The 14,977-nt window shown below is 49.8% G+C and overlaps 7 protein-coding genes across 7 annotated transcripts; 3 read left to right on the top strand and 4 right to left on the bottom strand.

Moving 5' to 3' along the window:
- Positions 1-471: 471 nt before the first annotated feature.
- On the bottom strand, positions 472-1,665 carry M437DRAFT_57026 (AP endonuclease; the record flags this gene model as incomplete). The annotated part of the gene is made up of 1 exon (XM_041023150.1): positions 472-1,665. The coding sequence occupies one exon, from the start codon at positions 1,663-1,665 to the stop codon at positions 472-474; it is 1,194 nt and encodes a 397-aa protein (XP_040876363.1).
- Positions 1,666-2,252: 587 nt separating this feature from the next.
- M437DRAFT_87608 (rRNA adenine dimethylase) lies at positions 2,253-3,463 on the top strand (the record flags this gene model as incomplete). Its single annotated transcript, XM_041028668.1, has 2 exons — positions 2,253-2,447; positions 2,501-3,463. 2 exons carry the CDS (start codon positions 2,253-2,255, stop codon positions 3,461-3,463), a joined length of 1,158 nt encoding a protein of 385 aa, XP_040876362.1.
- Positions 3,464-3,733: 270 nt separating this feature from the next.
- M437DRAFT_56775 (uncharacterized protein) lies at positions 3,734-4,342 on the bottom strand (the record flags this gene model as incomplete). The annotated part of the gene is made up of 2 exons (XM_041023113.1): positions 3,734-4,180; positions 4,235-4,342. The coding sequence occupies 2 exons, from the start codon at positions 4,340-4,342 to the stop codon at positions 3,734-3,736; spliced, it is 555 nt and encodes a 184-aa protein (XP_040876361.1).
- Positions 4,343-4,593: 251 nt separating this feature from the next.
- M437DRAFT_87606 (imidazole glycerol phosphate synthase HisHF) lies at positions 4,594-6,321 on the top strand (the record flags this gene model as incomplete). The annotated part of the gene is made up of 2 exons (XM_041028667.1): positions 4,594-4,716; positions 4,789-6,321. 2 exons carry the CDS (start codon positions 4,594-4,596, stop codon positions 6,319-6,321), a joined length of 1,656 nt encoding a protein of 551 aa, XP_040876360.1.
- An 834-nt stretch (positions 6,322-7,155) lies between these two features.
- M437DRAFT_78154 (uncharacterized protein) lies at positions 7,156-10,902 on the bottom strand (the record flags this gene model as incomplete). The annotated part of the gene is made up of 2 exons (XM_041026944.1): positions 7,156-10,547; positions 10,680-10,902. The coding sequence occupies 2 exons, from the start codon at positions 10,900-10,902 to the stop codon at positions 7,156-7,158; spliced, it is 3,615 nt and encodes a 1,204-aa protein (XP_040876359.1).
- A 1,426-nt stretch (positions 10,903-12,328) lies between these two features.
- On the top strand, positions 12,329-14,062 carry M437DRAFT_78153 (general substrate transporter; the record flags this gene model as incomplete). The annotated part of the gene is made up of 3 exons (XM_041026943.1): positions 12,329-12,436; positions 12,494-13,586; positions 13,641-14,062. 3 exons carry the CDS (start codon positions 12,329-12,331, stop codon positions 14,060-14,062), a joined length of 1,623 nt encoding a protein of 540 aa, XP_040876358.1.
- Positions 14,063-14,378: 316 nt separating this feature from the next.
- On the bottom strand, positions 14,379-14,957 carry M437DRAFT_56993 (uncharacterized protein; the record flags this gene model as incomplete). The annotated part of the gene is made up of 2 exons (XM_041023142.1): positions 14,379-14,861; positions 14,913-14,957. 2 exons carry the CDS (start codon positions 14,955-14,957, stop codon positions 14,379-14,381), a joined length of 528 nt encoding a protein of 175 aa, XP_040876357.1.
- Between the last annotated feature and the right edge of the window lie 20 nt (positions 14,958-14,977).

The following is a 14,977-nucleotide window of genomic DNA, read 5'->3' as shown; positions in this document are numbered from 1 at the left end:
GTTGAATATGTGACCCTGCTTCTATCTGACCCGTCACACCACCTGACAATCACAAGTGTCAAGGAGTAAAAGGGTGCAGTACCAAGTAGCATTTGTAATGTCTTTATTTTGTTGTGTAACGGCGGATCCACAAGCCTGCCAGGCTTTCTTTGGATCTAATGATCGTTACGGCTCGCTATACTTGCGACTGAGTTGGCCATCAAAAAGAAAGGCCGGACAAGATCTGACTCGAGTTTCCACAGAGACGACTCAAAACCGTTTGGTGGTCAATACATGTTCGATTTGAGGCTACTTACAGAATAATATTGACGGGGTGTGCGGTCTGCGTCACCACAATACAGTTACCTAATTATACGGGAGCAGGACACGACTTCAGTGCAGTATGAACATGCAGTCATGCCGAGTATTACTTTCTTTCGTGTGTCCGTCCATGACTTGCTCGTCTCGTCGCCGTGGTGCTTAGATTTGCACCTAGCTCTCATCGTCCGAAGGCAGTGGGGCTGACGCATCACTTTGATCAGCATCTTCCTCCTTCTTTGCCTTCTTACTCTTCTTGGCTGGAGCAGCAGCCTTGCCAAAGTTGAGTTTGGTCTGTTTGGCCTTTGCCTTGTCTTCCTTCTCCTTGACCTTTGTTGTCTTCTTCTCGACTTGCTCGGCGATTCTGTCTCGCTCGACCTTACCCATCTTCTGCAGCTTGTCGTCCAATTCTTTGAACTCCTTGCTTTCCGCATCCATACCGACAAGACTTTCCAGCAACTTGATTTCTCTAGCCCAGATGTTCTTATCCTCCATTTCCTTGCCCTTAGCGTCCTTTTGGAGGTTGCCATTCTCGTCGCGTACTTCGATCGGTGTTTCGAGAACCATAGGAAGACCGATGACACGCTCATCATTCATGATGGCGTGGAAACCACGCAAGCCCAGGAAGCCAGTGCCGATATTTGCATGTAGATCTCTGTGACTTGAGAAGGGTGCTTTGCTGTCGTTCAGATGCAAAGCACGCAGATACTTCATACCGACCGTTTCGTCAAATTGTGATAAGGTCTTCTGGACAGTCTCCGGAGTCCGCAGATCGTAACCACCTGCAAAGGCATGGCAGGTATCGAGACAGACGCCGACACGAGACTTGTCGTCGATGAGGTTAATGACATCGCGCAAGTCCTCAAAGGTCGAGCCAATGACATTTCCACCCGCAGCCATGTTCTCGAGTAGCGTGATGACCTTGGAAGTTTCCTTGTGTGCACGATTGAGATTGTTGGCCAGATGAGCGATAGCAGCATCGCGATCACCACCCACGCTGTTGCCGGGATGGAAGTTGTAGAGCGAGATGCCGAGCTTCTCGCAACGCTTCAGATCATCGAGGAAGGAGTCGTATGCTTGTTTGGTACGATCTGGATCGGTGTGGGCTAGATTGACAAGGTATGAACCGTGTGGAACGACATGTTGATTTTGGTCAAAGTTGTGCTTGTCGCAATGAGCATGGAAGTTGATAGAGTGGGTCTCGTCCAGTGGAGGATTGGCCCATTTGCGCTGAGATTTCAAGAACAAGGCAAAGGCATTTGCGCCGATATGAATAGCATTCTGGACAGCATTAGGGACACCACCAGCGGCCGAAACGTGGGCACCGATGAAAAGCTTATGGCCAATTGTGCGAGCTGCTAGGGGCATTGCCTCTGACTCCTTTTCCTCTTTTGTCTTGCGCTTCCTCACAACCTTAGTCTTTGTTTCTTGAGCTCCGACTGTTGTGGTTTCTGTTTCTTGTGTCTCTTCAACGACCTTTGTTGACTTGGTCGACTTATTGGCTCTCTTGGGCGATGGTGGTGAGATGGGCTGCTCGACCTTGACAGATTTACGTTGTCGAGTCTTCTTGACAGGAGTGGTCTTCTCTTCCTGTTCTTCGTCTTCCTCGACGACTTCGGTGATGTCTTGCTTGAGCTGGCGCTTGCGCTTGGTGCCTCTAGTGCCGTTGGAAGTGTCTGGCAGGGTAGTTGTTTCGGGAGCGTCTGATGGAGCGGATGACAGATCGGACGATTCTTCGCGAGCAGGCTTAGCTCTCGATGGACGAGGCATGTTGTTGGTCAATTGAATGGTTAGTGACAATGTTGAGGGGATGGCAGGTACAAGTACGTAGGTAGAGACCCTGACCACAAACCTTAAATGGCGATAAGCTTATCGCGTCGCTCCTGCCGCCAAAAATTCCATCGGCCTTTGTCCGCCTCTCCACACTTGCTCCCTCTAACCAGAACACAACCAACATGCCCAAATCAGCGAGAAAGAACAACGGCGGCGGCGTCTCGAAAAGCGATCCCTACGCAGGCGCGGCCGGGCGCAAGAAGGGCCATGCCGCCAACAACGTCTTCAAGTTCAACACGGATCTCGGTCAGCACATTCTCAAGAACCCTGGTGTCGCCCAGGCCATTGTCGACAAGGCCGACCTGAAGCAGTCTGACGTACGCTTTGAATGATTCATCCGACTCGAAAACATCTTCTAATAAGCTCACAGATTGTCCTCGAAGTCGGTCCCGGAACTGGTAACTTGACAACAAAAATCCTCGAAAAGGCCAAAAAAGTCATCGCATGCGAAGCCGATCCCCGAATGGCTGCCGAAATCACAAAGCGTTTCCAAGGCACTCCCGCCCAGAAGAGACTCGAAATCATCCTCGGAGATGTCCTCAAGCACCCACAACTTCCCTACTTTGACGTCTGCATTTCGAACACGCCCTACCAGATTTCTTCGCCCTTGACTTTCAGACTCTTGGCCCTGAGCCCCGCTCCTCGCTCCTGCGTACTCATGTTCCAACGTGAATTCGCTATGCGTCTGTTTGCTCAACCTGGAACAAAACTATACTCGAGATTATCCGTCAATGCCCAAATGTGGGCTAAGATCACCCATGTCATGAAGGTCGGCAAGAACAACTTCAACCCTCCTCCTCAAGTCGAGAGTGATGTCGTCAAGATTGTGCCCAAGGTCCCGCGTCCACAGATCAGCTACGACGAATGGGATGGTCTCTTGCGCATCTGCTTTGTCCGTAAGAACCGTACCCTGCGCAGTGGTTTCATCGGTACTACTAGTGTCATGGATATGCTCGAGTCAAACTACCGCACCTACTGTGCCCAGAACAACATCGTCCTCGATGACGGGCCGCTCGACCCAGCTGATGCTGCCATGGACACTGACATGGGTGCTGACGACCAGGATGACGACATGGAGGCAATCATGGATGTTGACGATGAAGACGACGTTCCTGACTTCTTCAAGGAGGAGGCAGACAAGAAGGCAAAGAAGCTTCTGGGCAACCCCAACCGCAAGAAGAAGGGCAAGGTGTCTGAGTTGGTGCGCCAGAAGGTGACCAAGGTACTCGTTGAGACAACTGGACTTTCCGAGAAGCGTGCTAGAATGTGTGACGAGGGCGACTTCCTGAAGTTGCTTTATGCCTTCAACCAGGAGGGCATTCACTTCAGCTGATCTATGAATATTTCGAAAAGCATATGGGAGGAACAAGCATGGCGTACTTGGAGTTGATCGGGGGTTCATATTTCGTTTTTAGCAAAGATACCCGACAAGACGAGACAAGACAACTCTACAAATATCTTGCATTTGAACCTTATAATCCTTCTCCATTCTGAACCTCTCCAAGAATAAGACAATCTCATGCAATTTTGACCCACGAAACGCCACGCTGATAAATGCAATAGTCCCCCAAAGTGGTATAATCCGTGATGGACAAATGTCCATCTAAAGCAAGTCGAAATCGTCCAGCTTGTCGCGGTATCTGTGGATAGTCCTCTTGATCTTTGACGAATCAACCCAAGTGACAAAGTCCTCCATATTCCTCGTAACCAAGAAAGCAGGATCAGTGACAACCTCGGTACCCACTCTAACCTGACCACCTTCGATAAAAGTTGTGGCGGCTTTGAGATCGGGAGCCATTTGCAGTCTTGTGAGGATGACATTCAGACGTCTGCGCGCAAAAGCGGAAACAGTGACTTTGTTCTCGACGGCAGAGAGTTTGCTGCGTTCGCTCAGGATGGCCATGTCGTAGAGCTTGTCGAGGAGTTTCTTTTCGGTGGCTAGGCGGTAGGCGTTGTCGGGTGGGAGGAGGGTCAGGCGATGGGCGAGTTGGCGTAGTTGGCCGCAGAGACGGTTGTAGGAGGTGTAGTCTTCGGGCTTTTGGATCATGTACTGTCGTGAATTGTTAGTGGTGTTTTTTTCTACCAGTTCAGGTTATGAACGTACGCGGCGGACTACATCATTCTGGCGGATAGTGCCTTGTTTTGTGTCGGGCTTGAAGAAGTCGACCTTGCGGAGGAGCTTGTGCTCGTGGTGTTTGAGTTGTCTGACCATGCTGGGCTATCGAGTGTGTGGTTTGTGATGCGTCAAGAATGCGCCTCTGTATCTGCAGATTCGGGCTTGTTCTTCGATAGGGCTGAGATAATTTCTGCCGTTGTCTCGACTGCGGGCCGAAAGGCGGTCATCGGAGCGGACCGACAGCTCCGCGTCTCCAAACGAGTCATCGCTAGGGCACGCCATGTGCTCGTCTTTTTTGTTTCGACTCATCGCCCTCTTTCTTGGTGTTAGACAAGACATAGACCAAAATGCCGACAGTTCACCTCTTGGACTACGTTGCTGGCAACATCCGATCGCTGGTCAATGCCATTGAGAAGGTCGGCTACCAGGTCGAATGGATCAAGTCGCCCGAAGATGTGTCAAAGGCAGAGGTACAGCCCCTCCCACCCCACCAAATAACAAGCCCCAAAAGACAAACTGATAGGAACTGACAGGCCGCCTAGAAACTCATCCTCCCCGGAGTAGGCCACTTTGGTCACTGTCTCTCTCAATTCAACAATTCTGGCTATGTCGAACCCATCAAGAAGCACATCGCCGCCGGTAAGCCCTTCATGGGCGTCTGTGTCGGCCTGCAAGCCCTGTTCGAAGGCTCAGAAGAGAACTCAACTGTCCCTGGTCTGGGTCTGATTCCCGGTCGCCTTGAAAGATTTGACGACTCGGACAAGAGTGTGCCTCACATTGGCTGGAACTCGGCCAACCCTGCCTCTACCCAAGGCCTCGATGCCAACCAGAGCCTGTACGGCATGCGTCCCGACAGCAAATACTACTACGTCCACTCATACGCGAAAATGTACGAGCCTGGTGTTCTTGAGAAGGCCGGCTGGTCGGTAGCTACTGCCCGCTACGGCAACCAGGAGTTCGTTGGTGCTGTCGCAAAAGACAATGTCCTGGTCACTCAATTCCACCCTGAGAAGAGTGGTGCTGCCGGCCTGCGCGTCCTCAAGGCTTTCCTGAATGGCGACCGCCTCACCACATTGCCGCAAACACCTGAAGCCTCAACTACAAAAGAAGGTCTGACTCGCCGCATCATTGCCTGCCTCGACGTCCGCACAAACGACCAGGGCGATCTCGTCGTCACAAAAGGTGACCAATACGATGTTCGCGAGAAAGAGGAGGGCGCTGCCGTACGCAACCTCGGCAAGCCAGTCTCTATGGCACAGAAATACTACGAACAAGGCGCCGACGAAGTCACCTTCCTCAACATCACCTCGTTCCGTGAGACTCCTCTCAAGGACCAGCCCATGCTCGAAATCCTTCGCCAGGCCTCATCCACAGTCTTCGTCCCTCTCACAATCGGCGGTGGCATCCGCGACACAAAAGACCCAGAAACGAACACCGTCGTCCCTGCCCTCGAAGTCGCAACCCTCTATTTCAAGTCCGGCGCCGACAAAGTAAGCATTGGCTCCGACGCCGTCACCGCCGCCCAAGAATACTACGCCAACAACAGCACACTCTCCGGGAAGACCGCCATCGAGACAATCAGCAAAGCCTACGGTGTCCAAGCCGTCGTCGTCTCTGTCGACCCCCGCAGAATCTACGTCAAAGACCCCTCAGAAACCTTTCACGCAACAATCAAAACACCCTACCCAGGCCCCAACGGCGAAGAGTATTGTTGGTACGCATGTACCATCCACGGCGGTCGCACCACCTCCGACCTCGACGTGATTCAACTCTGCACAGCCGTCGAAGCAATGGGCTGTGGAGAAATCCTACTCAACTGCATTGACAAGGACGGCACAAACTCTGGCTTTGATCTCGAGTTGATCCGTTCTGTCAAGAATGCTATCAAGATCCCTGTTATTGCGTCGAGTGGAGCTGGTAACCCCGGCCACTTCAAAGAGGTGTTTGATCAGACTACTGTGGATGCTGCGCTGGGTGCTGGTATGTTCCACCGTGGCGAGTACACGGTTAGACAGGTCAAGGAGGTGTTGGAGAAGGATGGTTTGCTGGTCAGAAAGTTCGAGGATGAGATTTGAGCGTTGCTTTGAATATATACAGTTGCAAACATAGAAGCCATGATGATCATACATGCCATCCCATTCCCCCTGCAGTACAGTCCCTTCTCTTCCTACATGCTGTCATTGATCAGCCAACTCTCTCCTTTTGAAACCAGCTCATCTACTATCCATAACTATTTCAGCACTCAACCTGACAGTCTCTGCTAATGAGCTTCCTCTGGTCTGGTGGTCATCACAGTCACTTATCCCCAAGCTAACCTATTTCGGCAGTCAAACACCCATCTCGTATCAGTCACCTTCAGTGATGGTGCTATTCCAATCAATCAAAACATCTACTATCATGAGTTCGAATCCGACAATCGTCCGATTCTTTTCTATGCATCTGAGGATCATTTCTTGATGCTTTTCAAACACTAGATCAAAGACCTTTCCTTGTGGATAGGCATTTCTGTATGAATATGATCTCAATCCTGAGAAAGAGAGAGGCTTTCTTGAGCAAGTGCGCAGGAAGTGGGCGCAGGTACGAAAGGAACAGGCGAAAAAAAAAAAAAAAAAAAAAAAAAAAAACAAGTGAGTTGAATCAATATTCAAGACCGCCAGACCAGGGGCTCATTTTTTTTTTTGGCTGCTGGATGTTGTGTACATGCTATTTGCTTTCTATAGCGACGGACAGGGAGCAACCATAAGGCAGTCACGGAAAGAGGAGTAACATCTGTAACAGCACTGGATTCTACTTGATTGCAATGTCTGCTACTTCTAATTGTACACTTCAACCGTCCACGATTCTCTGCACCATGACTCTATATCGTTCTCCCCACCAAGCCCGATCGACTTGTCTCTAGGTGCAAGCCATCAGCGCTTGCAAACCTTCTTGTGAGTTTTCCAGGCTGCCTTCTGACAAGCATGGTTACAGTACTTGACTTTCTCACAACGGGAGCAGACCTTGAGACCAGGACCATTGTTTCCACACTTGTCACAGCTTGCAGTATCAGCGGACTTCTGCTCCAAGTCTTGGCCGATTGCCAAAGCAGCAGACAACATGGCATCAGTGGCTCCCATATGCTGGTTCATCTTCAGATGCTGTTTCAAGGCAGTGGCAAGCTCACCCATGATTTCTTGGCCACCCACAGCCTCGACATAAGGAACCGCGAAGATGATAGGGATAGCGATGCGAGTGGCGAAACGAGCAATTTTCTTGTAAGGCTCGGGCATAATCGCTGCATCTTGACCTTGTCCACAGCCGCAGAGAGACGTCTTGTCGAATTTGACTCTGTATTTGCAGTCCAAGGTGTGCTCCCAAGAGCGGCAGCGTTCAGCAAGAGCTGGTACAAGACGTTGCCACAGATCCATGGCCTCCTTACTTGCGATAACCACTGCGGTGTTTCCAACCAGCTTGCCGTTGACCATTGCTTTGTAAGGATTCAACTTGATCACTTCGGGGGTCGTAGGAACGAAAAACGCATCCAAAAAAACAGAGCCTGTGTCACGATCATGGCGCAAGGCTTTGGCAACAACCATCCACTCGGGAAGGATCTTGCTCGACCTTACGTCGCGCATCAGAGTGAACAATCGTATGTCTTGGCCGTTGGCACTGCCAGAAATTCCAGCATATGTAAGAAACCACTGTCTGATAATCTCCTTCAACTGTGCCATGGGTGGGATGGAGCTAGTGACCTGAGTTGTGTTGATTTGAGCAAGCTCCTTTCTGCTCAGTGATGTGGCCCAGAGTGGCTGCAAGAATGCGCAGTTCGAGGCTGAGGTATCAACTTGCGGCTGGAGGTCAGGATCGACACGGCTGAAATTCCAAGGCAGGAACCCAGTACCCTGACTGATGATAGGGAACGGGTCTAGATCGTAGCCACTAGGCTGAAGAGCGTTCGATGTGGGAGCTCTGATTTCGATCCACGAGGATTGGCGAGCTATCTTCATCTTGTATGCAGCTCCATTGATAGGGAAGGGGAAAAAGAACTTGCTTTCACGCTTCAAGTTACCGATGCAAGCAGCAAGAACGCATGGTGAAATTTGTGAGATTGTAACCATACCACCATTCTTCAGAGCACGACTCTCTTCGGAATCGTCTGCGAAGTTGTTGGTGACTCCGATAGACTGCACAGTAGCATCAGAATCTAGAGCTAAATTAGCCCAAGTCGATCCAGATGGCTCTGAATTTGCAGCAGAGTAGGTGTCAAACACTGCATCAGGCTTTGTACTGGGAGGTGTAGCCAAGATTCGAACGTTCTCGCTCTCCAGCGTGGCAGTGTAGTGCCTAGCTCGAGTTCCGGGCTCCGTGATGCGACCTAGAAAGGGACGTGAAGTGTTGATGTCAAGCTCAATGTGCACGTCCTGGCGAGGTCCGACCAACAATCCCCAAGTAGGCATCTTACAGGTAACAATCAGGTCGGAAGTGCCTGACCACCCATGAGCATCTTCTACAACCTTTGCTACCTCGGGGTCACCTGATTCGAAGTGACCAAAGAAGACATCGATAGCGAAGAAGGCGGCCTCGAAAACTTTGTTGCGCAACCAGAGATGCACCGCCGGCGTTCCGACCACGTCAACAGGAAGGTCTGTCAAGCACGTAAGGCTGCTTCTGGGGACGACCAATGCGACATGAACGGTCCCAGGCAGAATGTCTCTACCAAGCACTCCTATGTCGCCAGATTCGCTAGAGGGGCGAATCGAATCATCACACTTCGCTCTCAGCGGACCTTCTTCTAGCGCGGGTATGTGCCACAGACCAGATAGGTGCAGGTGCATGTAGAGTTCTTGCATTCTCTTCGAGCCCCCAGAAAGAGATGTGTCGTCTTTCATCATTTGAATGAGGGCGCCGATACATTCTTGCCAGTCAGTAGAAATGATGCGTTTAGCTGATGCGATGAGTGTGACAAGCGTGAGTCGAGAATAGTAATCGACATCGCCTGCCAAAGGTTGTGTCTCCTTGCGTGTCAATACTTCGGACCGGATGCTTAGGTCCTCTGTCTCACGGAACATAGCAAGGTACGTCTGCATGAAGTAAGATGCCAGCTCGTGTGGATCCATGCTGAGACGATAGGATGCCGACTTGACATTCGGCACCATGCTATCGCCTTGAGCAGGACGCTGCCATGGAATGCGCACGCGGTATTGCTTCTGGCTACTGGATGGAACCATGTCGAGCATCTGCTCAACAAGCGTAGAGTCTGTCATCGATCCTATGAGATATCCGGTAGGAGCGACACCGAGAAGTAGTGATGACATCGTGACATTCGAATGTAGCAGAGTTTCCAAAAGCCTCTCAGATTTTTCCGAGCCTTGTACAAGATTATCTGTGTACAACACAGAACCGGATCCTTCAGACAAGAGAGGCACGACGGCAGGCAGAAGGGCTAAAAGACCGATGTGATTCATGACATTCGATGTGTCAATGACATCGTAGCTGGTGGCCACTGATGAAGGTGGATCGAGGGGGACGGCGCTGTATGGCTTGTTGTAGAAGTGGGTGTAAGAAGGCATAGTGGTACAGCCTCGAATAGATTGTAAAGCATATGAGAAGTTGACAGCATCTCCGCAATGATGCATGATGTTGACCGAGCTCGATGAAATGCTAGATGCAAAAGTGTTACACCATTCAGAAAACTGAGATTTGGCTAGGCGTGCAAGACAATTCATGGCTGCATCTGGTGGCTGAGGAACGTCGAAGACTTCAGCCAAATGGAAGCCTACCAACGGATCAGAGGCGCGGTATACATCGAACAGATCGGATTGCGAAACCGACATCAATGGGTTGACCTTGCCACCTTCATCATTACGAAGCATAGATGTGTCTTGGTCATTGCCTGCTACAACACCAGTTCTCCAGAAGGCAGTGAACGCATCGCTGAGGATACCACATGCAGAAACACCGTGAGCTCCAGCAGATCGTTCGCCACTTGTTACCATGGCTTGCACGTTGTTGTCGTAAATGGATTTGATAGCTCGCCTGACTTCAAGATCTGCCTGCTCGGTATTTGCCTGAGCGTACAGAACCCAGTAACGGCGCACTTCGGATAAAGAAGTCTCGGTGGAGAACTTGAGCGACGAACCGAAAGGTGTATCATTCCATGTGGATATGCTCTCAGATGCTGCAAAAAGTTGTTTGCAGTGTTGCTTGATGAAAGCGAGGTCGGTTTTGGTTACGTAGAAGTGGTAGTAGATGCGCCATAAGCTTTCGATCAGTTCAGAGGAAGGATCGAGGATGATTGCCGTCAGTAAAAACACATTGCGGGCTATTGAAGTAGTCAGTAAGGGATCATTTCCAGTCAAGCTCTTGAAACCAAGCCGGCGAGAGACACGACTGCTCCTGCTAAGAAGCACTGTGTCTTTCGCCAACGAAGTGTCAGAGATAGGATTGCGCTTGCCTAGAACAGCAGCATCATAATCACATGCAGTGAAGTTGAAGTTACATGCGCGGCGCTGTTCAGACCAGATGGTGAACAGGATGTTTCGAACATCGCCGCAGCCGATTACGAGTATCTCAACAGGCTCGTCACTTGGTAGGTGATTGCGCAACAGATTAGTAGCCGGCGTATTGCCCAGAGGATAGAAGTAGGGCTTGATGGTCAGCCAAGTCGCAGTAAGCATCTTGCTGAGTGCATGCAGGGAAAGGAAGGATCGATGTGGTTGCGGTGACTGAATGTGCGATGTCCGTGGTGTTGCAAAGTGAAAGTCGAATTGTCCATTTGTTGTCTCTGGCAAACAAGACATACACGGAAAGTGATGGAAACGCATCCATCAATCTTCTCCCAGCATCAGTCTATAAAAGAGACCGCTTGAATAGATTCAGCAATGTTTCCAGAACAGGCCGCGGCTTTGGTGAGATGCTCTTTTCAGATGATTTCGCTAGGTTAGAAGTACCATCTATGAGCTACACATAATCAACAGCTCAAACACCGGACATTGCTACAGACTTACTCTCATCCCATTGCATAAAGTGAAGTTAGCTCTCGTTCATCGAGTCTTCTTCCATTGCAGCACCACTGTACGTGGCGACCTCCCGTCACCCGTAGTTATCAAGGCATCTACGTAGTCATTGGCGGCTTGCCGGTATAGGGAACAGCATCTTTTAGCAGTTGGGTGTTTTTATTGTCACTTTGTAAATGCTTGCAAATGAAAGTGGAAGTCAAATGTGTGTTGAACGTTGAGCATGACCAACCCACTGGCAAGTTTGTCCGCGATTTTGCCAAATCTTCGGCAGTTCTCGCGCATGTCCCAGCCAAACTCTTTCAACCACCACGATTGTTCATTCATTGGCAACAGGATTGTGGTACTGTCGTGGTTTCTATGACAATCTGATTGCGGCCATGCAGGACCATCCCACTACGTCTCTAGATTGTGCCCTCCTTGAATCGAAGGGCTGGTGTCCAGGCATTTTGCCAAGCATCCTCTGCGGCAATGCACGCGGAACTGTCGCGTTGGTCAAGACCGCAGATCCGTAGACCTGGTAAGGATGCTGTGTTACCGTCGCCAATAGCCGTTCACGAAGGATCACACCACATGACCATCTCTTGACCCAGCTGCATTGGACTACTCCGGTTGATTTCTCCGCACCAAGCATCTGCACCATCGTCCGAGGTCACTCGTGCTGTTTGTTCCTACTAGACTTTGACTGGATATAGTATATCTCTTAACATGCGGTCCCGATTTTGTTCTTGAATGTCTGAATCATCATGCAAGGCGACCTCGATACGATGGAAGAATTATACTGGAGTATTATCTTGAGGTAGCTTATATCGTACTACAACGGCCTTCTCAGCGGAGGTACTTGTGGCATGGAAGTCGTTTCAATGTGCGGCATGCAAGACCGATGCCTTTTAGGCAGAATGAAAGTTCTTGGAAAGGTATGCCGAATCCTCAGCACTCAGCTATGGTTCCGATCAGCCTCAGGAGGTGGTTGGGACTGCAGCTAGGTATAAGAAGTGCCACATCCGACCGCGAGAATGGCGGCATGCTTTTTGATTCACACTTTCGAAGGTCAGATCTTTGTTGCTTAAGTTAAGACTCGTACGCTATGCCGCTCGCTCCCAAGCAAAGGTATTTTGGCTTCAAAGGAGGATGGCTGGTATTTTGGATCACCGTTGCTTGTGCAACGGACATGACTCTTTTCGGTTATGACCAGGTAGTTACAAGGTCAGATCATCTAAAGCCAGCTTAGCTAATCACTTCTTCGACATAGGGTGTCTTTTCTGGCGTTGTTGTAAGCGATAACTTCCTAAAGTTGCACGATCTCGTAGGACCATCCAGGACCAAAGTCTTATCGACTCTCGCTGCCATATATGACGTGGGTTGCTTCATCGGTGCGATTGTGGCCTTCACCATCGGCGAAAGGCTAGGACGAAAGAAGACTATCATGATAGGCACTGCGATCATGTCGGTCGGTGTAATTCTCAAGACCAGCTCGTTCAGCCTAGCACAAATGTTCGTTGGACGTGTGATTCTAGGTATTGGCAATGGCATCAACACGGCAACAGCGCCAATTTGGCAGACTGAGACGGCACCTGCAAAGCTCAGAGGAAAACTCGTCATCCTGGAGATGATGACCAACGTTGGAGGCTTCATGGTCGTCAACTGGATTAACTATGGATTGAGCTTCGTACCAGGCTCGGTTCAATGGAGGCTACCTTTAGCCCTTCAGTTCGTCTTCATCTTCGTTCTGTTCGCTACAGTTCCCTGGCTTCCCGAATCTCCTCGTTGGCTCATTGCGCATGATCAAGACAGCGAGGCTACTCAAATTCTAGCCGATCTAGAAGACAAACCTATCGATCACGCTTATGTCATAGCGCAATACCAAGAGATCTCATACGGCGTTCAGTACGAACGTGAACACGCCATCAAATGGAGCGACCTCTTGCGCGGCCGCACCCAAGATGGCACCAAGAATGTTCGTCGCCTACTTCTAGGAGCTGGGACACAGTTCATGCAGCAGTTCGGCGGAATAAATATAATGAGCTACTATTCGCCTACAGTGCTCATTGTGTACGTCGGGATGAGCAATTCTATGGCTCGCCTGCTGTCCGCTTGTAATGCGGTCTCCTACTTTATTTTCGCAGGCGTTGCAGTCTTATTCGTCGAACGCTTGGGCCGCAGATCTTTGATGATGATATCTACCTTTTTGCAGCTGATTGCTTTCCTTTGCATCTCGGTGCTCCTCAAGTACGCCATCGCCAACGGCGTGACCGCATGTGCTAAGGCAGCCGTCTTCTTTTTCTTCTTCTACAACATCGCATTTGCTGTAGGCATGCTCGGAGTTCCCTGGCTCTATCCTGCCGGTAAGTTAAAAGCGATCCATTTGTGCTATGTAGAGCATAGACTGACTTTGGCAGAAATCAACAGTTTGCCCATGCGCACCAAGGGTGCAGCTGTGGCCACTGCCACGAACTGGATTACGAACTTTGTCATCGTTGAAATTACTCCTATTGGTTTCCAGAACCTAGGTTGGAAGTTCTGGCCAATCTGGGTAGCAACCAATGCCCTCTTCTTGCCTGTGATCTTTCTGCTCTATCCGGAGACAAGTTATCGGACTCTTGAAGATCTAGACGAATACTTCAGATCTGACCCAAGTCTGCTCGTCTTCAGGGACAAAGACGCCATCTCTAGCAAGAGACCTCAGAAGTATATTGACAGAGAAAATGAAGAAGTTCACAAGGTGGAAGAGCATGATGTTGTTGGTGGAAAGATGAGCAGCAAAGTCGGACCTACGGATGATGTTGAGACTCAGCATCATGAGATTAGCAAGTTGCAGTGAGGCTTCGGCTCCTCGAGAGACCTATCAGTTATCAGAATGTGTTGGTCCTATGCAATCTCTCTGTATGAGTCTCCATCGTAGGTTGAGTGCCCAGCCATCTTCTATCACCATAGCCTGGGGCAACAGCTAGCTATTGAGATACACAGTCGCTTTCAGAACAGAGCTTGCTCCATAGAGACTCGATATAAATAGCAACCCCCGATAGGTACTCAGTTGCTCTTAAGAACATCGTGCTATACTACAGTCGCGCAAGAAAAAAAGAAAGAAAGAAAAAAAAAAACCAGAGCAATCAAGTCGGGATTCAGCATGAAGTAAGCTAGGCTAACTTCTTCCTCGGCGCAGGTCCTCCCTTTCTACTTTCCGCGGGTGGTTTGGTCCTGAACACCCCATCCTCTCCCGCAAGCCCTTTAGTCTCTTTGATATCAAATGTAATCATTTGTATCCTGATCAACTCTGCATTGATTGTGTCGAAATGTATGCAAACAGAATCCACCTCACCATCCTTGACTTGAACGACAAGACCGGTATCCTCAGATAGTGACTGTTCATCTAGAACGGCGAACAAATTTGGATCTATGGCGTTAGACGATGTGTCTTTGATTGTCGAATGTAGAGAATTCGCCATGTCTTCGATTGATTTGCCGATGAGTGGAGATTGGATAGGACTGATTGGTGGTTGTGTTGCCTCACATTGGTTGGCTTGCACAAGCTCGTCAAGTGACGAGACAAGCAGAAGACTTGGTTGACAATCCATTTTGCTGCTGTTGTGGTATGTTTGCTCCAGGAAGTAATTGATTTTCTAAACCATTTGATGAGCATGGATTGGCGGCGATAGAGGTCAAGGACTCACCTCAATAGGTATGTCTGCCATACAGCACAATGCAAAGAGATTCATACTTGGGGTTTTCGATGACA

This window comes from Aureobasidium melanogenum (assembly GCF_000721775.1).
Source record: "Aureobasidium melanogenum CBS 110374 unplaced genomic scaffold scaffold_25, whole genome shotgun sequence".
NCBI classification, from domain to species: domain Eukaryota; kingdom Fungi; phylum Ascomycota; class Dothideomycetes; order Dothideales; family Saccotheciaceae; genus Aureobasidium; species Aureobasidium melanogenum.
This window is presented reverse-complemented; position numbering and strand designations above follow the sequence as displayed.